Source organism: Marmota flaviventris, chromosome 11, assembly GCF_047511675.1.
Source record: "Marmota flaviventris isolate mMarFla1 chromosome 11, mMarFla1.hap1, whole genome shotgun sequence".
In the NCBI taxonomy this organism is placed as follows: Eukaryota; Metazoa; Chordata; class Mammalia; order Rodentia; family Sciuridae; genus Marmota; species Marmota flaviventris.
In genome coordinates, this window is record NC_092508.1 from 96271111 (window position 1) to 96292901 (window position 21791).

The 21791-nt window shown below is 48.9% G+C and overlaps 1 protein-coding gene across 1 annotated transcript in view; it reads left to right on the forward strand.

Annotated features, from left to right (window-relative positions):
- The window catches only part of Hs6st1 (heparan sulfate 6-O-sulfotransferase 1), a 47059-nt gene extending 36257 nt beyond the window's left edge, over positions 1-10802 (forward strand). The window contains exon 2 of the mRNA XM_027936781.2: positions 7856-10802. Within this exon, the coding sequence (XP_027792582.1) occupies positions 7856-8564 (709 nt within the window). The 3' untranslated portion in view covers positions 8565-10802. The remainder of the gene's footprint in view (positions 1-7855) is intronic.
- The last annotated feature ends 10989 nt before the right edge of the window (positions 10803-21791 follow it).

Below are 21791 nucleotides of genomic sequence, written 5' to 3' on the forward strand. Positions count from 1 at the left end.
TTCAAGGGCTCTGCCAGCTGCACATGCTGTCTGCCCTGGGCCTCCCAAAGCAAAGGGGGCCCTAGGAGAAGGCTGGGCAGCCCTGCCTTCCCAGGAAGCTCATGGGCAAGCGCTGCCCACACCTGTGCCCACACAGCACCTGATTCCTGAGGTCGTGAGGCCTGCCTCTGAACCTGAGTGTTTTGGGAAGCAGATTCAGTTAATCGACAAAGATAACCCCTGCTGTCATGCAGATGTTACCAGGAAGGGACAGTGCCCAGCAGCATTTTCCACCCTGCATTTGGAGATGGGCTCCCCAGTTGGTGGTCTGGATTTTCCTGCAGGGACCAAGAAGAGCAACCTGCTCCTGCATACAGGTCAGGTGCAAGGAGGTGAGATGCAGGATAGGGGTCAGTGCCCATGGGGAACCTGTTCAGCAGCGTGTTCCGGTGGCAGCTGGGAGCAGGTCATCTCCTCTGGGTTGTGCCCTTTGCCGCCTCCTCTATCTGCTGCTGAGCCCTATTAGCAGGGAAGTGACACAGCCTTACAGCCCTGGGGATCTTCCCGCTGTGGGCCCCTTCCTGCTACAGGAAAGGGGAGGAAGTAGCTGGACCCACAAGGCTTCCACCTCATAGCGGGACTCTGAGCCAAAATCAGAATTCCATTTTTCTTTTCCTTGTCCCCCTCCCCTGCAGATTAAACACAGGGGTGCTCTGTCACTAAGCTACATCCGCAGCCCTTTTTGTTTGTTTGTTTGTTTTTTAAATCTTGTGGCAGGATTTTACTGTCAGCCAGGTGTGGTGGGGCACACCTGTAATCCCAGCAGCTCAGGAGGTTGAGGCAGGAGAATCACAAGTTCCAGGCCAGCCTCAGCCACTTAGCAAGGCTCCAAGCAACTTAGCAAGACCCTGTCTCAAAATAAATGATAAAAAGGGCTGGGGATGTAGCCCAGTGGTAAAGCACCCCTGAGTTTAATCCCTAGTACCAAGAAAAAAAAAAACTTGTTATGTTTCCTGGACTGGCCTTGAATTTGAGATCCTCCTGCTTCAGCCTCCCAAGCCACTGTGATTATAGGCATGTACCACCATGCACAGTCAGACTTACATTTTTCTAAAGAACTAAGCAGGAACTGGGCCACTTAGTGCTGCCAGTAGCCATTACATGAGGCCATCTCAGGACAAAGACAGCTCATACCTGGCAGGTGGGCAGCACTGATAAGGGGCTGGCCCAGGTGCCTTAAGCCCTGGGTTTCCCCAGCTTTGACAGTCTCCTGAATGTTGTCACTTCTAAACCTCTGAAGTCTGGTCACTTACCACAATCACTTCCCCTGCTCCGTGATGCCCATGAGCCTTGGGATGGGGAGTAGGAGAACAGTCTTGGGGAAGCAGGATACCATCATTGGTTGCTTCCAAGCGCCCAAGCATTCCTGGATGACCTATGTCTGCCCTCGGAACTACTGATACCCCTTGGAGTGTGGTTTTAAAAACCAGTCATCTGAATCTAATCCTAGTGGTGTGGACTTTGTCACTGTGAAGGGTCCCCTGGGTCCAGAGAGACCAGAGTACACAGTAGATGGGGATTGTTGGAGCCCCTCACAGAGCATCTCCTGCCTCCCTCTGACCCTGCTAAGCCTGTCCTGGCGGAGAGAATGCAGCAACACCTTCTCGTTGCTGAATTGAAACTAGCACCCAAGGACTCTTGGTGAACCGTGACATCAACTTCCTTCCAGTGCCTGCTTCAGAAGTTATGCTGAGATATTTCTTTTAAAAACGGGTTTGTCATTCTGACTAAATAATAGCATTCTCAGTCAAAAGAGGGGGTGAGACTCTGCTGGCACTGATAGGAAAGTGCCTCTGTTTTAGGGTCTAAGGATAGAACTCATAGGTTATACCCTGTTCTCGAAACGTTCCAGGTCCATCCATCCCTTGGGTGGAGCAGGAGGCACAGTCTGAGTGGCCCAAGGAGGCAGCATGCCCTAATAAAATGCTGCATTTCACCCCCAAAAGGGCAGTCGAAGGCAGAACTTGCAAAACTACAAAACTATCCTTTTTGCACTGTGACACCCATCCCTTTTTTTTTTTTTTGAGACAGGGTCTCACCGAGTTGGCCACACTGGGATACTCCTGTCCTCGCTCCCTGAGTTCTTAGGTTTATAGGTGTGCGCCGCTGCACCCAGCTTACTTCAGTTATTTATATACAGACTGAACATTCTTTATGCTTGAGACCACAAGTGTTTTAGATTCCAGATTCTTTCAGATTTTGGAATGTTTGTACATATATAAGGAGTAAATTCATTTGTTTCATATGCATCTGATACACATAGCTTGGAGGTTAATTGTATAGAACATTTTTAGTGTGCCTGGGTTTTGACAGGGGTCAGATTTTTCATTTGTGGTATCATGCTGTACTCTTAGTTTCTTTCAGGTTTTGGAGCATTTCAGATTTTGAATTTCCAGTTAGGGATGCTCAACATATAATTTATAGTTGCAGACAGTGCAGAAATACATAAAGAAAATGCTAAAGTCACCCATTTGAGTTGATAGATTTTCACTGAACTTTCAACTTTGCTGTAAGCTTGAAAATGTTTATAATACAGTGTTGGGGGAAAATCCCAGCCTCCCAGTCCTGAAGCAGCCATTGAGTAGTTCATTACCATCCTGGGTGGTGGGGGGTTTTTTTTGTTTTTTTTTTTTTTCATGAACATATATAATTTTTGCAAAATTGTGACCACAGTACAGTTATCACTGCTCTGGTAGATGCAGGCGTTTCTATTGTGGGCTGCAGAAGAGTCCATGGTGTGTGTTCATTCATCTTCCTCCTGTATTTCCATGTCTCCCTGGAACACAGCACTGTAGGAAACATGCTCCAGATGTGGCATGGCCATACCTCACCCCTTCTTTCCAGGTGGAATTACTGTTCAAGGCCCTCACCAAGCCACCAGCACCCCCAACTCTGGACTTTCCACATGCCTTGAGCCAGATTCATGGTCTTTTGATATTCTTCTTGCTGTGTTGCCGAGGCAGGCCTCAAACTCCTGGGCTCAAGCAAACCCTCTCACCTTAGCCACTCAGGTAGCTGCCACTACAGGTGTGTACCACTGTGTCTCCTGAGCCAGATTTAAGGTCTTGTCTCTGGTTGGAGTCCTGGGCTTCCAAGGAAGAGTCAGGAATGGTAGATGCAGGCATCATTTGTGTCAAACCAATTCTCTCGGGCAGAGGAGGAAAAATGAAGTCACCTCCAGTCACTGCTGTGCCCAGTGTTTAACTAAAACCATTTTTTTTTTTAAACCAGTGCTGGGAATGGGAATTTTTTTTTTAAACCAATGCTAGGGTCTCATGCATGCTAGGCATGACTCTAAGCTACACCGCCAACCGCCCCGCCCCCCATCCCTTCACTAAAACTCTTGAGAATAAGGGATCTGTGAAATAAAAGGGTTTACTGAGCTGTTTCAGATGCCACCCAGGAAAGGACCCGTCTTGGGACAAGATTCCATAGCCACCAGCAGCAAAGTTCAGTAGCAGTTAGAAGTACCTCCCTGGACCTAAGAGCCAAGAGTATTGTCATAGTGAAAATTGAGGGAAGGAAAACACAAATTGTTCACATTGAACCTAGGTGGCTGTAGATAAGAGGGACAGGATTATGTTAATAAGGGAAAGTTTTGAGATAGGTGCACAGTCCATAAATAAGTCCACTTATTGCTTCTGTGTTGACATTAATAGTCCCAAAGGTTTATATGTAAATGAGGCATGGTGGTGCCTGGTCCTGAGATTTAAGTCAGGAATTTGAAAACAGTCTTGTTGGTTTGGCCCTCCTCTTTCAGCCAATTAACTAAGTTCTTTTTCTCTCTTCTTTTCCATCCTCCTCCAGCCTTTGCAATTTATGACATCTCAGAGGTTTTGGCAGTGGGGGGGGGGGGGTATCAGCAAAGCTGCCTGCTCTGGCCTGGGGTCATTTGGCACTGAACCCAGTTTCCCCATCACTTATAAGGTCTAGTGGTGCTAGAATCATCTTGATCCAATCCTCATTGGAGCCCTAGCAGTTTCACAACTGTCAAAAGACCAGATTGAAGCTAATTTAAACTAAACATCTCAATTAACTCGATTTATGATTCTAAAATGAAGCAGCACTTCATTCCATAAAATAGAATGAGTGATCCAATGATCTGAGCAGAGGAGGTTGGTTTTATAGAGAGAAGAGGCTGAAGAAAGCAGAAACAAAGAGCAGTTGGTCATTTTTTAAAAAATATTTATCTTTTAGGTGTAGATGGACACAACACAATGCCTTTATTTTTATGTGGTGCTGAGGATCAAACCCGAATCCGGGTCCCACTCGTGCTAGGCAAGCGCTCTACCACTGAGCCACAATCCTCGCCCCAGCAGTTGGTCATTTTAAAGTTACTTTCCTTGTAAGGCGGGGGCAGGGAGACAGACTAATGAAGGGGAAATAACTGACTGGTTAATATCAGGTTAGGTTTTCTTTTTTTTTTTTGTAAGGATTAATAAAGGCAAAGAGAACTTTTGTTATCCTGCCCATTGAAACTGGCCTGTTGGGGAAATTTATTTGTTGCTGTCTCCTAATTTCTCCAAATCATCAGCTAAGTTTGACAACTAAGCTTGTGTTTGGTGATAGGGAATTTTAGCGTGAGTCACTCCATTTTGGTTTTTAGTGTGTTCCATTGGGCCAGTGTAGGAGTCTTGTCCAAAACAGCCACCTCCTACAATTCTTATTTAACAGACTCAAGAAGAAAACGTCCTCCTTACCCACCAGGATCTTACATGATTGTAGGGCACTTTAAACCAGTGCCCACAAAAATGTCAGAACAGCTGAAGGTCAGAGAATGCATTAGAACAGCCATAATTAAATGCCAGAGTGCACGATCCCAGCGATAAATCCCATGGGCTGTCAGGAGAAGCTGCTTTCCACACAGATGAGAAATACTCCACAGGGCAGAAGTTCTTTGAGGTCTCATGCTTTATCTTTGATTTCTGTGTGAATTTTGCATTCTGGGCCATTACCCATTTGAGCTTATTTTTCTATAAAATACATAAGACCCTCCTTAGCCTGGCTTTGCCTGAGCCTCCAGCCTCCACTGCACCTCCTTCTTGAGACAAGGCCACGCCCCCACTGTAAGGCTTCCTCTGAGAAGCCCCCCTGTCCCCCCACATTCGAGATTGGTGCCCACAGCCCCAGGGATCGCCACCTCCCTTTCTCTTCTGGTCCTACTCCACCCAAACCAGAGCATTTGGAAATGGTACTGGAAAGCCAACATACCCCACCTCTCAGCCTTGGGACACCCCCCTGTGGAACAGGAGAAATGCCTGCCCTCCCTAAGCAGACACCCAAGTACTGGCTGCTGTCATCAAGGGCCAGAGGCATTGCTACTTCATGACCTTTGTCAAGCATTAGTGTGGAGGTTTAGAACCTGCCTTCCCACGGGCCACCTAGGCACTAGGACAGGGACTACTGCTTCACCCCATGTCATCCCCACAATGTATCCAATCCCAGAACCCACTGGCCAACAGTCCACCAGTTCCCATGTGACAACAGTGAGCTGCCCAGATATGAATTCATGGCCAACTAAAGGGTTGGAGGCCAAATACTGATAGCACAGCCATTTCCGCTTCCCAATGCCCCTGGCCCCTCCCAGGTGGATGGATCCCTTCCTATGCAGCCCACCTAGGCCCATCCTGCCCTGTGGCCAAGGCCAGCTAGCCCTCAGACTGATGTGGGCACTTGGCACTCTCAGCAGTCTCTCCCCCATCGCTCTGGGCAGCATGAGCTGTCCCAGAATTACCAGGACTGGCTGGCACATACAGGCCTAGGGACAATATGCCCACAACTGTAGAGGTGCTGCCCACAGCCCATCCTGTCACAGGCTGGAGGGTGGTTATAAGCAGCCAGAGTTGCAAGGGAGGCTCAAAGGAAGAAGTATAAGCAAGGCCACGTCTTTACCCTTGGGTGACCAGTACATGCCCCACTGCAGGGCGACTGCTGAGAGTCCAGAAGGGCACACAGTAGGCATCCAGACACCTGCAGTGGAGGTCAGTGTGCTGTGGGTACCATGTAGGAGAGGACCACTGTACTCATAGAAGGTTCCAGGGGCCTGTCGCCCTGAAAGAGCATAATTTGCTACTGAACAGGGTCCCCTGATCCCCTGCATCTGGGTTAGCAGTAGTGAAGTCCCTGGGGTCAGAGCTGTTCCTGTTTTCATCCCCAAGTCCCTCTGATGACGAGACCAACCACCAGCCGGATGCTCGGGCTCGGTGAGACCTGAGCTTCCTTCATGGAGAAGCCACAGAGCAGTCAGGCTCATTACTGCAGTTAGTTAACAAACCACAGGGCAGCCCCAGCTGACCTGGCAGCTGGCCACCCTCTCCATCCCGAAGTGGAGACATTCCCCCATCACTGAAACCCACAGAGCCTCCCCCTCCTGGCTCACTGCAGTAGTGTTGGCGTAGAAGGGACAGGGAGGTGACATGCTGGAGATGTGGAGGTGGCTGGGCACTGGAGGTGAGAGAGCGCAGCAGGAGCAAAGGTACAAAGTGGCCTGGGGAGCTGTGTGAGACCAAAGCTCTGGCTTTGGCAAGATGGCCAGTTCCCCTGTGAGGCAGTGGGAGCCTCTTGGACTGCCCCAAAGGATCTATCTTGTCTGCTTTCCTTCCCTTTAAATCTTTTGTCACAACATGTTTGGTACATACAGAACTTGCATGATGTATGTAAGAAATAAGTCATAATAAACACCTGTATCCCCACTGCCCTCCTCCAGAATCGGGACATGATCAGAGCCACCATGAGCACCCCTGGTGCCGTGCCTGGCCTCTCCCACCCCCAGAACACACCAGGACTAGCCTCTGACTTAAGTTTTCCATATGTGTCATCTTTCACACTTTTTGATAATTTTCATATATGTGTGTCACTAATTTTTCTTGGGTTTTGTTTATTCTGAGAAACTTGATAAACATATACTTGGTGAAGTTTTCTTGTTTTCCATACAACATCTTATTCTTCCAATTTGCCCATGTTGTGAACAGCTGAGTAGTATTCCTCCAGAATATGCCACCACTGATGTGCCCATGCCGTAGGGTAGGTAGGTGCCTAGGGGAGTAACCAGTAATGCTGCTGTGGACAGTCTTATCCATGCCTGCTGCTGCACATGACAAGATTTCTGTGGGATGTTTGCCTCGGAGAGGAATGGAGGTGTCATGGGGTGTGTGCATGCTGAGCTTTCCGGTGAAGGCCCTAAACACCTGTCCCTGTTCACATCCCACAAGCAGCTGCTGGGAGTTAGCTTAGCCCTACATTCATGCCCAGCTATTTATTGTCAGATTTTTCCTTCTTGTCACTCAAATGCCATCTCATAATGGCTTATCTCATGGCTATCTCATGAAGGTCACTGCCTCAGTGACCAACGCAGTGGAGCATTTTTTCCACGGGCTTTTTTAACCAGTTTCCTCGTTGCAGCTCCCAGACACACAGGAGCACTGTCACTCTTGTTAAAAGTGGAGTTGAGAAGAGAGGTTGGCAAAGAAGGCAAGGAGCATCAGACGCCACTAAAACTAAGTGTGAGGATAGTCAGGAGCTCCTGGGAACAACCCCCAGCCTACAGCCTAGACACAGAGGTCAGGCATTGCAGGACACCCCTTGGTGGTCCCACTTGGTACCTTTGTTCCCCGGATGGGTTCCTTCACATCTCAGACTCCAGGGATTTCCCATTCAAAAATGGCATTCTGACAGCTAAATGCAGCAGTTAGGGACGAAGTTACTTGCTCCGGAGTCCTGCAGTGGAGACCCATATAGTCACAGCTCCAGCCTCCTCCCTTCCCACCTCATCACCCGTCTTACCTTAACTCCTCTCCTGGTCTCCTTCTCCTTGCAGGAAGTTCTACTACATCACCCTGCTACGAGACCCCGTGTCGCGCTACCTGAGTGAGTGGCGGCACGTGCAGCGTGGGGCCACGTGGAAGACATCGCTGCACATGTGTGATGGGCGCACGCCCACGCCCGAGGAGCTGCCACCTTGCTACGAGGGCACGGACTGGTCGGGCTGCACGCTGCAGGAGTTCATGGACTGCCCGTACAACCTGGCCAACAACCGCCAGGTGCGCATGCTGGCGGACCTGAGCCTGGTGGGCTGCTACAACCTGTCCTTCATCCCTGAGGGCAAGCGGGCCCAGCTGCTGCTGGAGAGCGCAAAGAAGAACCTGCGCGGCATGGCCTTCTTCGGCCTGACCGAGTTCCAGCGCAAGACCCAGTACCTGTTCGAGCGGACGTTCAACCTCAAGTTCATCCGGCCCTTCATGCAGTACAACAGCACGCGGGCGGGCGGCGTGGAGGTGGACGAGGACACCATCCGGCGCATCGAAGAGCTCAACGACCTCGACATGCAGCTCTATGACTATGCCAAGGACCTTTTCCAGCAGCGCTACCAGTACAAGCGGCAGCTGGAGCGCAGGGAGCAGCGCCTCAAGAGCCGCGAGGAGCGCCTGTTGCATCGCGCCAAGGAGGCGCTGCCAAGGGAGGACGCGGAGGAGCCAGGCCGAGTGCCCACCGAGGACTACATGAGCCACATCATCGAGAAGTGGTAGTGGTGGCGGCCGCTGGGGAGGCCTCGCAGGGGCAGGGGTGAAAGGGGCGCAGACTCACACACAGAAGGGCCCACCCAAAACTGTTTAGGGGAGCATCCCAAACCCGTTTATCAGAAGGCAGATACATCCTGGGAAAAAATGGAGTGGGGAAAGGGTGGGCCAGGCAGGGCGGGTCTTGCTGTATGCCACAGTCTGGAGGCCTGACAATGTGTGCGGCCCTCTAGGTCAGAAGAAGGTGTGCTAGGATACCCCAGGCATGTTGGACATGATTGGGCTTCCGGGTAGGTGGCTCTCTGCTCTCCTGACCCCCACATCACTGTCACAACAGCAGGAAGTTTGGAGAAGAGAGACATCAGAGTGAGGATGTGCCAGGAATGAGTCCCACACCAACTATGCACACATTTGTACTCTCTTGCCCTCTGTCCAGGCCAGGAAGGACGAGAGACCAACTCCAAGCAACCAACCCGAAACTTTTTGGCCTCTGAGGGCCCTGATACCCCCAGGTCCTAGAAGGGTATCCCTGGGAACCCAGGCAGCTGTCTAAAGTGTCCTCAGGACCGGAACTCTAGGTTCAGCCATCCATAGCTGCTTGATGGTCAGAAGCCACCCCAGCTGCGGCAGAGGAGACTTGTGGCATCTGGGAAGTCCACTTCTTTCTCTGGCCCATGGTCAAAATTCAGTCCAACCTGATCTCTGGGGGTGACCACCCAGGCAGACAGGCTCAGACAGCAAGGGCATGGGCATTAAGAACTCTCCCTACCCCTGTTCTTTCTGACCCTCTGCCCCCAACCCCATCACTGGGGCAATTAGTCAAGGGCTCACATCCCACTGCTCCTACAACCCTGAGTATAAAAGTACAATAAGCTTCCATTGGCTGGAAGGCAGAACCACACTGCTGCCTGAGCCGTACCCTGGGGCCATAGTAGTTCTGGATGGCCAGGATGAACCGCATTAGATTCCGATTTTCAACTAGGGTTGGAAGAAACAGCTCTGGTACCCAGATACTCAGCCTTCCCCACCCTGGCTCTCTGCACTTCCCTGCTCCTCACAAAGACTGACCAGGCCCTGTTTCCAGCAGCCCTGCAGGCTAGCCAGTGGCCCTACTAGAAGCCATGTTGTTAACACTTGACCCGTGCCCTGTCCCCCATTCATTCTAGGAGGCGTAGGGGAGTCCTCACCTGAGTGCCAGGCACTCTGGCTCTGCAGAGGGCATGTGCATGTGCCCAGAGGCTGCAGGCTGACCCCGAAGCAGGACAGGGACCTCTTTCCTGCCCCGGGTTTCTCTTGGCCACCCTTGCTGTCCCACCATGGAATGAAGGCATCTGTTGCCACAGGCAGGGGGTAAGGGACTTTTTGGTGTCCCAAGGCAAGATAGGCTCTAGGTGGGCATCATCCATCCCAGAGCCACCTCCCGCGTGAGTGGCCACACTGAGGAGGTGAGCACCAAGGTGAGTCAGCAGGGTGGCTCGTTTAAAGAGAGGCCAAGCCATGTGGAAGGATCAGTTCTGATGCTTGTCTGGGGTGGGCATACTCCTAGGGAGAGGATGAGTTTGTTCAGGGAGCCCTGCAGTCTTTCACAGGCCACAGGAAGTGGGTACCCAAGTCTCAAGATGGCCTCTCCTTGGTGTGCTTCCCGTGTGCGCGGGCCTGAGTGTAGGATCTGATTTGTACATATTGGAATATGTTTTCACCTACGCCCCGCTGTCCCAACTCTCATGGAAGCATGGGTCTCTCCTCAATATCTGCTGCATTGGGAAAATAGCCCCCTCTCAGGCCATCACCAGGCTGAGGTACCCTCAGTTCCTCAGCCGTCCAACCCAGCACTTCCCACTCAGGCCACCTGCTTTGGGGGCAAACTTTCCTTGTGCCCACAGCACCTAGATGTCCCAGGACTCAGAGGACAGAAGCCAGCAGGCAGTGAGCTAACAACTTGGTCACAAGCACCCTACAGACCTGCAGATGTCCCCTCCTGGAGGGGGAGCCAGGGACAGCAGAACTGTCCGATGAACACGTCTGAACTTTTTGGGAACTGGAACTGTTTAACTTGAACCCAGAAGTGATTAAAAGCTTTATTTATTTATAGCTTCTTATTAAAAAAAAAAAGTGTTGAGAAGAAATCTTTTGGTTATTCATACAAAAAAAATGAGTTGATAATGGAAAGGCAAGTCATAATCATCTAATTGTTTTTGTCTAGGTTGAGAATGAATGTTAGCAGATGAAATAAACTCTGAAAAGGAAGGCTGTGTGCTGTGGTCTGTGGTGGCAGAGCAGTCCCCGGCATAGTGGCTCCCTGCTCCATGTGATTAAAACAGCATCCCTGAGCACAGGTGGTCTTGTGGATGCAGAGGGCCCAGGGAGAGCAGTAACATGGAGTGAGAGGTGCCCAGCGTAAAAACTGTGACTGTCCTTACCACAGAGAGGAATGATGCATTAATCATTTATTACAGTGTTTGGAAAGATGACAGAAGAAGGCTGACAGGGACGGTGATGCCATTTGGTTACATTGGCAATGACCTCTTTTCAACTTTTATTTGGAAAGACTTCAAAAGGATCGAACATAGACACTAGTAAGCTCTGTATTCGTTCCTTTTATGTTGCCAATAACACAACACCATAGACTGTGTGAGTTACAAAGGAATGAGGTTTAATTTGGGCTCATAGTTCCAGTCCAAGGTCAAGGGACAGCATCTGATGATGGCCTCACAGGCACAGTCCTTCCTGCCTTGGGGCACGGGGCATCACACAGCAAGAGAGGAAATCTGTGTGTCCTCTGTTGTCTCTATAAAGCCAGCAGGAGTGGAACTTAGACTCCACCCTGATTAGACTTTGTCTAATCCCGCTCACCCCCAAAGGCCCCACCTGTGGCCTCTATGGTCAGATGAAGTTCCCACCCTCTGACACGTCACAGTTGGGCTTGAGTTCAACACAAGCAACCGTATCCAACCACAGCAAGCCTGCAGGTAGTGTGCTGTCATATTTTTTTACTCTGTGCTCACACTCCCATTTGTCTCTGGCATGCACACATGTGCACACTCACATGAAACATTTGAAAACAGACTGTGCTCATCAGAATACTTCAGTCCTAAATGCTTCCACACCTATCTCCTAAGAATGATATCGGGCTACAGAACTCAACCCCATTATCACATCCCCGAAACTTAATATTGATATATCATTATGTAATGATCTATAGCCAGAGTTTCCTCTTGTCCCAAAGATGTCTCCAGAAGGCCTTTGGAACCCCCAGGACCTCACAGTGCAGCTAATGACTCCCCTCATCTCCTTCATCCAGAGTCCCTGGGGTGATAGGCCTGCACCACCATGCCCAGCATTATTTCTTTTAATATTGATATTTTTGACTAAGTCAGTTCTCTCTCTCATTTCCTCATGATTGGATTTGGTTAACATCTTGGGCCTGAATGTCAGGCCGGGGAGGTGGTTCTCCGGGTGAATGCTCTGGTGCTAGTTTTATTTCTCTGTTCTGCGGGGGCAGGAATGCACCTGCTTACTCCCCACTGGCTGCCTGCAGAGGAGGAGTTAGAAGAGCCACAGGGAGCCCAGGACAGCTCTCAGCAGAGCTCCTAGGAGCTGGTCACCTGGGGGCTTGTGCCTGCAATTTAGTCAAAACAAACAAAAGTGAACACCTCCTGCAGACCAGGCCTTTCTGGAAGAATCATGGCACCAGCAGAACAGGAGGAGGATGAAGCTGCCCCTTCAGAGCCCAGCCTCAGACCCCAACTAGGGACTTGTATTCTCCAACACGTGGGTCCAAGTAAGTAAGGAGCGGCCACTCTAAGGAACTGCCTCCACGTGCAAAGATCTCCAGGGGCTTCAGCCCCTCCTAAACCCTTCATTTGAGGTTTCTGTGGGATGCTGTGGACCAGACCTCCACCCGGCTCTTGCTACGGAGGACCCAGGATGAAAGGGTCTTCTGCTTTTTGGTGGCTCCATTCAGCCCTATAAGGGCTGGTGTTGTGATCAGAGTTGAAATCAGTCCTGAAAATAGCTCTCCTAAAAACAGGGGGTTTTTTTCATCCTCCTCTGTCGGTGTCAAGTTGAAGACTACTTTGAAGCCAGATCCAGGGGCTCCAGTCACCCCCAGCCCAGCCTTCATCACTTCTGGTGCACGGCTCCTGATGAGGTCAGGCCCACCTGCTGGCGGCCCCCTGCACCCTCCAGTAATGTTGAGAAAGAAACCACATCTTTCCTTCCTCCCCAGGTCTCTGGGTTCAGACAAAAGCAGAACCCTCTTCGCCTACCATCAAACCCACACCACGACTGGCTGTCACCCAGCCCAATCCTGCTGTCTTCTCTCAGTCCCCAGCAGGCCTGGCTTGTCCTCACCCTTCTCAGCCGGGAACACCTGTGCACACTTGCTGCCTCTTTTCTTTCTTGAAGACGCTGGGTCCTGACTGCCCCCTCCTAGGCCTGGTCCCACAGGTGCCTAGCTTAGGACCCCTGCTCCCCTTAACAGGGGCATAGAGGAAAGCCTGGCCTCTGGCCAACCTCACAGGGATGGGAGCCCCAAGTCCCCTCCGGGAATATGCAGGTGGTCTTGGGGAGGCCTCCAGGAGGACACTGGGTGACAGGGCTGCTTTTCCCACAGAGGCCTCACCTCAGGGATGCAAGGGGACGCCCACTCTTGTGGGAAAGCCTGGTCTCGCTCCCCTCCCCAGCACACTGCATCCACAGAGACCTCTCAGGAATTGCTCTGTCATGGAGGACTGAATTTCAGCTGGACCACGGACCGGCCACGCGTTTTCTCTCCGTCAGTTGGGAATGCTGCTGGGGATCCCGCCTCCTTACATCCAGTGGAGGAATTGGGCCTGGCAAGGTCTTCGCTCTGGCCCCACTCCTGCCGTGAAGACAGTCTCCAGCCCTGATTACAGAGGGACAGTCCCCTAGGAGGGCTCACTAAAAAGCAGAGTCCCGGCGTTAACCTGAACCAATGGGATCAGACCCACGGCTTGGGCCACCACGCAGCAAAACCACGTGGACCCCAGTCCCTCCTACCTGAGGACCATCCTGGATTCCTTTTCCTGCAGTTCTGGGGATTGAAGCCAGGACCTCCCACACGCTGGGCGGAGCTACACCCCCAGCCCTTCTATTTATTTATCTTGAGAGACAGTCTCCCCAAGTTGCTGAAACTGGCCTCCAACTTGAGATCCTCCTGCCTCAGCTTCCCAAGTCCCTGGGATCACAGCATGCACCACTATACTCAGCTCCCCACCACCCCTTTTTTTCCTCCCCAAATTGCTGAGAATTTCCCACCCATCACCCTCCACCCACCCTGCCTGATCCGGTCATCTTGTTTTCTGACCTCCAGGGCTGGGTGGGTCTCTGTCCTATCTTCTCCTAGCAGAGAGCCTGCCCTGTTGCCCCCTGGGTCTCTGCTCACTCCAGCTTCCTGTCCAACAGACCAGACCAGCCCACTCCCAGCCCAGCCCAGCCCAGCGCCCCAGGCCCTCTGGTGGAGCAGGGTTCCTGGCCCAGGCTGAGGAGGGTCTAGACACACAGCACTGCCCAGACTTGCTCTAAATATCCCCTTTTTAAAGAAACCCCTCACATTCCCTGAAGGATGATTTACATTTTTTCAAACTGTGTCTGGTCTAGTGATGTCTCTGCTGGTTTGAACCAGTCTCTTAGGGTCCCCTCTCCATCTCTGCTTCCCCTTCACTCTGGGTGAAGGCACACTCAACCCCTAGCAGGGACAAGTTACCCACACAGGGTCCCCCGGGGCCAGGATGCCAGTCCCTGTCCCCACCTGCTCCCCATGGGGTGCCCAGGACAGATGGAACTCAGGGGTCTCCCCTGTTGGCTCAGGCAAGGCACAGAGACCCCTCCTTGGGGCCATCTGCCCCATCCAAGGCTGGGCTGCTGAGTCCCCACCTCAGCACAGGTTTCTAACTCCCAGACACTGGATCCCCCTGTCACTTGACCCCTCCGTTCCACTGCACGGCCTGGGCTTCCAGACTGGCAGCTCCCAGCCCCTCCACCTGTTCCTACTGCCTCCGCCCCGGCAGGGACCACGTGTCTCCCTCCCTCGCTGCCCCAAGTCCCACAGCTCCCAGCACCTTGGCAGCTTCCTCCAGTCCTCCCTGTTCCCTGCCCTCCCCCTCCCTCTGGCTCCTTGGAGCCCTGATTTCTATGTGAGAGGCAGCCTGGGGACTTTGCAAAACACTTTTCTTTTTCAAACAAAAAGCCAGGCATTCAAGACCCAGAGGCCGAAACTCCAGGGAGTCGGCTGCGGGCCTCTGGCTTCCAGCTCAGCAAAGCTTCTTTGTTCCCAAGGTGCCCGCCCTTCCCCAAGCCCTATGCCAGCCCGGGGCACTTCAGGCAATATTGTTCCTGAGATGCTGAATGACAGGGGCTTGGTGTTTTCACAGTCCCCTCTCCAGGGAGTGACGTGGTATGACAAAGCCTTGGGGTGGGGTGGGGGGGCAGGAAGAGCTTGGAGGGGCGCTTGGCTCAGAGAAAGGGCTTGAACTGGGCCTAACAAAGGACCCGCCTGTGGGACTTGCACGGTCTTATTTAGGAAGCAGTCTGCCCCACAGTCTGAACGTGTTTCCAGAGGATGTCCAGAGGCACTGTGGCAAGCTGCCTGAGGGGTACCTGCCTATTTTCAGCTGGCTGTCCCTGCAGTAAGGGACTGTTCCTCTTGAAAGGATTAGAAACTGGGGCCTTGCAGCAGAACCTGCTTTCTGTGCTTCCTAGTCGAGGTTTGTAGAACCTCCAGGTACCAGTGGGCCAGCCTCTACTTCCCAGTCTCCCTTACAATGAGATGTGGTTCACCCCCATTCCTGAAAGCTCGGTCCTTGTCCCCAAAGCCAATCCAATCATGAAGATGAGGTTTTGGGGAAAAGGAAAAAGAATGTTTATTGCTTTGTCAACAAGGGAGAAACACAGGGGACTCTTATGCCAGAGTCTGTAATTCTGCCCATCACAGAAACCGGGGGCTTTTAAAGAGGTGATTCCAAGGCTACATTCCAAGTGTTTCCAGTCTGGAGATGTAATTCACTTGCTAATTTGAGAGTCATTTCTTAGATCCTCTGGTGCCATCCCCAAAGTCTAAATTACTTCATTTCACAGCGGCAAAGCAGCAAGGGCTATATTCAAAACGTAAAGTAGACCGCTATTACACCACCCTCCTATGACCAATAGAGTATCAGAGGAAATGCACTTGGTTCTTAAGGAAACAATCCTGAAAGAGAAGCAGCTGGCCTTGTTCCTTCTTTCCTCCTACCTAATGGCTAGACTGAGGATGTGATGTCTGGAGCTCAAGCATCCATATTGGACCAACAAGTAGAAATCATGTATTGAGGATAGTAGAGCAACAATATAGGTCCCTGAAGATTGTAAAAATACCCTAACAGCTTTGGACTGCCTACTTTAAGACTTTATCTGTGTACAAGAGAAGTAACCATGTACCTTGTTGAAGCCAGTGTCTCTTGGGGTTTCTATCCTTCTCTAATGAACCTAATCTTAATAATGGTGTAATACATGAAAAGATCACTAAAGATCAAATTGCTGCAAAGAAAACACAATTGAAGGCCGCAGCCTAGTAACAGCACCCTCGATCCACACTGCTGGGGATCACTGCCTAGAGCCTGCCCACCTGTCCCCCTCCTGTTCCTGACCTCATTTATCTGGAAGCATTAATATGCAGATAATGGAAAGATATTTTTTCCTTTTCTACCTATTGAATTTTAAATGTGAATGAATCACCTATTCAACAGTATCTGACTGAAAATAAAACTAAAGCAAAATTTTCTTCAAGTTACCAATTGAGGCCAGGGTGGGAATCCGGCTTGGAGGAATGAAGGAAAGGTACAGGCAAAGTTCATCTGTAACATTTTCTATATTTTAATTAGAAAGTAAGATGGGCAAAGGGATAGTTGTCACTCCTGGGTGATGGGTGATAGTTATATCTATGTATTTATGTATGAATAAATATTTTATGATGATGTTAATAATATAAATACTAGAAAATAAAAACATTCTTTGTACTTTTCTGCATGATCTTATATGACTCAAAATAAAAGTGGCAATTGTTTAAAAGTCTGCCTGGAGGCAAAAGCTAAGGTTAAAAGTTAGTCTTCAGAGTCCTGAGGCAGAAAGGGGCACTGTCACCGGGTCCAAGGATTCCCAGGATGTGTACAGAGGAGCCCATCAGGACCAGGGAGGCGGGGATGTGGGTGGTGGCAGCTGCGGGACTTTGAGCACCTGTTTGCATTATTTCGCTGGATTCATCAAAAGAGCAACCATGACACCAGTCCTCCCTCTACCAGAGCATCCCAGCCTTCCCCTACACATACATCTGGCCTCTTCTCCAGGGCCCTGGCCAAAGGGTCCTCCTCAGGTATCAAGAGTGGGCACCACAGCTCCACAAGGCACAGCGCAGCTGAATGAGGGAAACTCCATCTGAGCAGGACACTGGAGGTGCCTGACCTGTGCCTTAGGGGATGCCCCTGCCTCTAGGTCACAGGGTTTGGCCAGGTGGTGGTCACATGACCCATGGAGAACCAGTAAGATCCATGCCCCAGCATTTTCTTGTAGAAACTAAGAAGCCTTTTCTCTTTTGTCTCTTACTCCAAGGCAGTGCCAGAGAGCCTCTTGGAGCCAGGCATGGTGGTGTTTACCTGTAATCGTGGCGAGGGGAGAGGTTGAGGCAGGAAGATTGCAAGTCGAGGCCAGCCTGGGCAACTTAGTGAGACCCTGTCTCAAAAAATAAAAGGGCTGAGGAGGATCCAAGAGGATCCAAGACAGCAGGCTAGAGGGAGGCAGTATTCTGTGTCGCTCCTTGACCTGGGACTCAAGTAGTGAGAATCCTGCTTCTCAGCGAACGATATTCCTGCTCCTGCCCAGGAATCATGGCCACTGTGCTGTCCAGGGCTCCAGGACTCAGGGTCAGAGTAGGTATCCCAACTACTCGGCCACACAGGATTACCGGCTACTCGAGCAGGACGGTGCAGAACTTTCGGCCACCCACCCGAGCAGAAATCACTGACCCCAGACACCTGGCAGCTTCCCACACACAGGAACTCCAGCCACCACTCCCCTGTGACCCCCTCTACCTCCATGTCGGGACTCTGCAGCAGTGGAGAGAGTCCCCTACACACAGTAGCCTGCCAGCACCCAGGAACTTCACACAGGCTCTGAAGTCAGCCGACTGCCACACACTGCACACTCTGAACTCATGGTCCAAGGCCATCGCTTGGCTCCCCCCATCCGACCCGACACCCCATGGCTGAAAGCAACGACCTCCATCTTGGGTCACCTTCATTGCCATATTCAATATGGGCAACTCCCAGTTTGGAACTCTGGCTGGCCAGGTACCCAGGATCTAACTGCCCCCTCTCCCCAGCAGCCACTATCCCAGCACAGTGACACTCTGGTTACCCTCACCATCCTGAGGGCAGAGAAGCCAGCTAACAACAGACCACCCAAATATTGGATGAGAAGGAAAGCAGGAAAGATACTGATCTCCAACCAAAAATATCCTTGTTTCTTCCTTCAAGATTTTTTATTTCTTCTCCCTCTCTATTCTCCGGCCCTCACATCCCCAACATTTGTGAAACCAAGTACTTTGCATGAACTAGGATTTTGAGGACAGGGAGGTCTGAATAGGATATTACAATTGTGTTTTATATTTTCTTTTTCTTTTTTTTTGGTTTGTTTGTTTTCCCTTTTTCCCACCAATTTCTACTATTTTTACCTCTTTTTAATTTTTCTTGATATATATAAGCTTGTTTTATGTCCTCTACTGTCTTCCCACTTACCTGTCTACCAAAAATTACTTCCTGTCTCTTCTGCTACTAATCTTCCTCTTTAGATGCCGCAGCCCGGCTGGCTGGGCAAAATAGCCGGAGGGTGACGAGCAACTTGTGTAGATTGATACAGCAGGAGTGGGAGCTGTTTATTGTAGGACAGGAAGGGTATTTATACATTCCACACAGCTTATCTTAATTAACATAAACTAGATACGCAGTCAACCAATAAGGAATCTCCACACTTAATGGCTCACTGGTGTTACTTCACAAACCACTCCCTCTGGCAAAATGCCAGGCGCCATCCAGACTTGTTTACAGACCTTAATATTATTTAGATTTCTCTTTCACACTTCCTAAGATTTAATAACTCTATATCCTCTCCTCCTACCTCCTCAGCATATCATCCTACTCCTCACTCCCAGTTCTTTGTCCACCATCAGAAACTGTAAACCCTTTTACAAACCTACTGAGTATATTGTAGATAATAATTGAATTCAACATTTCTGTACATTGTGACCAAACTGCAAAAGTCTTAATAGCAAACATTTGTTTTTAGAGTGTATATTGTTTATACTGGGTTCTATTAACATTGTCCTTCACCTCAAAGGAGAGGTATTGAAACTCTACAGGGGCACTATAAGCCTATAGGGTAAAAATGGTAATGCCTGGGATCCACAGAGCTAGAAGGGCAGACACACAGCAATATGAAAAGACAAGGGAAGAAAATGCCCCAAACAAATCAAGATACCACATTATTAGAATCCACGGCCAGCACAGCAGATGAAATGACAGAGAAGGAGTTCAGGATGTACATAATTAATGTTCTGCAAATTGAAGGATGATACAAGAGAGCAAATACAGACAGCAAAAGATCATTTTGACAAAGAGCTACATAAACAAATACAGGAAGCGAAAGATGCCTTCAGTGGGGAGATAGAGGTTCTAAAAAACCAAACAGAAATCCTTGAAATGAAAGAAACAATAAACCAAATTAAAAGTTCAATTGAAAGCATCACCAACAGATTAGACCACTTGAGAGACAGGACCTCAGACAATGAAGACAGAATATAGAATCTTGAAAAGAATGTAGACCACACAGTGAAAATAGTAAGAAACCATGAACAGAACATTCAAGAAATATGGGATAGCATAAAAAGACCAAATTTAAGAGTTACTGAGATAGAGGAAGGAATAGAGTTCCAAACCGAAGGAATGAGCAATCTATTCAATGAAGTGATATCAGAAAACTTTCCAAACATGAAGAATGAATTGGAAAACCAAATTCAAGAGGCTGATAGGACACCAAATATACAAAATCTCAACAGAACCACACCAAGGCACATTATAATGAAAAGGCCTAACATTTTGAATAAGGAGAGAATATTAAAAGCCACGAGAGAAAGGAATCAGATTACATATAGGGGAAAACCAATTAGATTATGTGCAGATTTTTCAACCCAGACCCTGAAAACTACAAGATCCTGGGACAACATACACCAAACTCTGAAACAAAATGGATGCCAACCAAGAAGAAGCAGTTGTGAAATTCATCTGGAAAAATAAGAGACCCAAAATAGCTAAAGCCATCCTTAGCAAGATGAGTAAAGCAGGTGACATCAATATACCTGACCTTAAACTATACTACAGAGCAATAGTAACAAAAAAACAGCATGATATCAGCACCAAAATAGACTGGTAGACCAATGGTACAGAACAGAGGGTACAGAGACTAACCTACATAATTATAGATATTTTATATTAGACAAAGGCCCCAAAAACACACATTGGAGGAAAAAAATAGTCTCTTCAACAAATGGTGCTGGGAAAACTGAAAATCCATATGCAACAACATGAAATTAAACCCCTATCTCTCACCATGCACAAAACTCAACTCAAAGTGGATCAAGAACTTAGGAATTAAACCAGAAACCCTGCATCTAATAGAAGAAAAAAAGTAGGCCCAAATCTTCATCATATCGGATTAGGCCCCTACTTCTTTAATAAGACTTTTATAGTTCAAGGATTAAAATTAAGAATTAATAAATGAGATAGATTAAAATTAAAAAGCTTCTTCTCAGCAAAAGAAACAACCTGTGAGGTGAATAGAGAGCCTACAGCTTGGGAGCAAATTTTTACCACATGCACATCAGATAGAGCACTAATCTCTAGGGTATATAAAGAATTCAAAAAGCTAAATACCAAAATAATAATAATAATAATAACCCAATCAATAAATGGGCCAAGGACCTGAACAGACAAGTCTCAGAAGATGATATACAATCAATCAACAAATATATGAAAAAATGTTCAACATCTTAGATGGGGGAATGGGTACATAGCTCAGTTGGTAGAGTGCTTGCCTCCCATGCAATTAGAGAAATGCAAATCAAAAATACTCTTGAGATTTCATCTCACTCTAGTCAGAATGGCAGCCATTAAGAATACAAACAACAATAAGTGTTGGCAAGGATGTGGGGGAAAAGGTACACTCATACATTGCTGGTAGGACTGCAAATTGGTGCAGCCAATCTGGAAAGCAGTATGGAGATTCCTTGGAAATCTGGGAATGGAACCACCATTTGACCCAGCTATCCTACTCCACGGTCTATACCCAAAGGACTTAAAACCAGCATACTACAGGGACACAGCCACATCAATGTTTATAGCAGCACAATTCACAATAGCTAAACTGTGGAACCAACCTAGGTGCCCTTCAGTAGATGAATGGATAAAGAAAATGTGGCATATATACACAATGGAATATTACTCAGCATTAAAAGAGAATAAAATCATGGCATTTTCAGGTAAATGGATGGCATTGGAGAATATAATGCTAAGTGAAGTTAGCCAATCCCCAAAGAAACAAATGCCAAATGTTTTCTCTGATATAAGGAGGATGATTCATAGTGGGGTAGAGAGGGGAAGCATGGGAGGAATAGACGAACTCTAGATAGGGCAGAGGGGTGGGAGGGGAAGGGAGGAGCATGGAGTTAGAAATGATGGTGGAATGTGATGGACATCATTATCCAAAGTACATGTACGAAGATACAAATTGATGTGAATAAATACTTTGTATACAACCAGAGATATGAAAAATTGTGCTTTATATGTGTAATATGAACTCTAATGCATTATGCTGCCGTACATAACAGTTTAGAATAAAAATAAAAAATAAAAGGGGTGGGCCAAAGCAATGCTGCATGCCTTTTATTCCAGGTTCTCAGGAAGATTAGGCAGGAGGCTTGCAGGCTGGAAGCCAGCCTCAGCAATTTAGCAAGACCTTGTCTCAAAAAAGGGCTGGGGATGTGGCTCGGTGGTTGAGTGCCCCTGAGTTCAATCCCAGGTACTCCCCCTCCAAAAAAAGAAAGTCCTGAATATGTACAGACTCTTATTATTCCCTAAACAATATAAACAGTGTATCCTATTCACATAGGATTTACATTGTATCGGATATTAT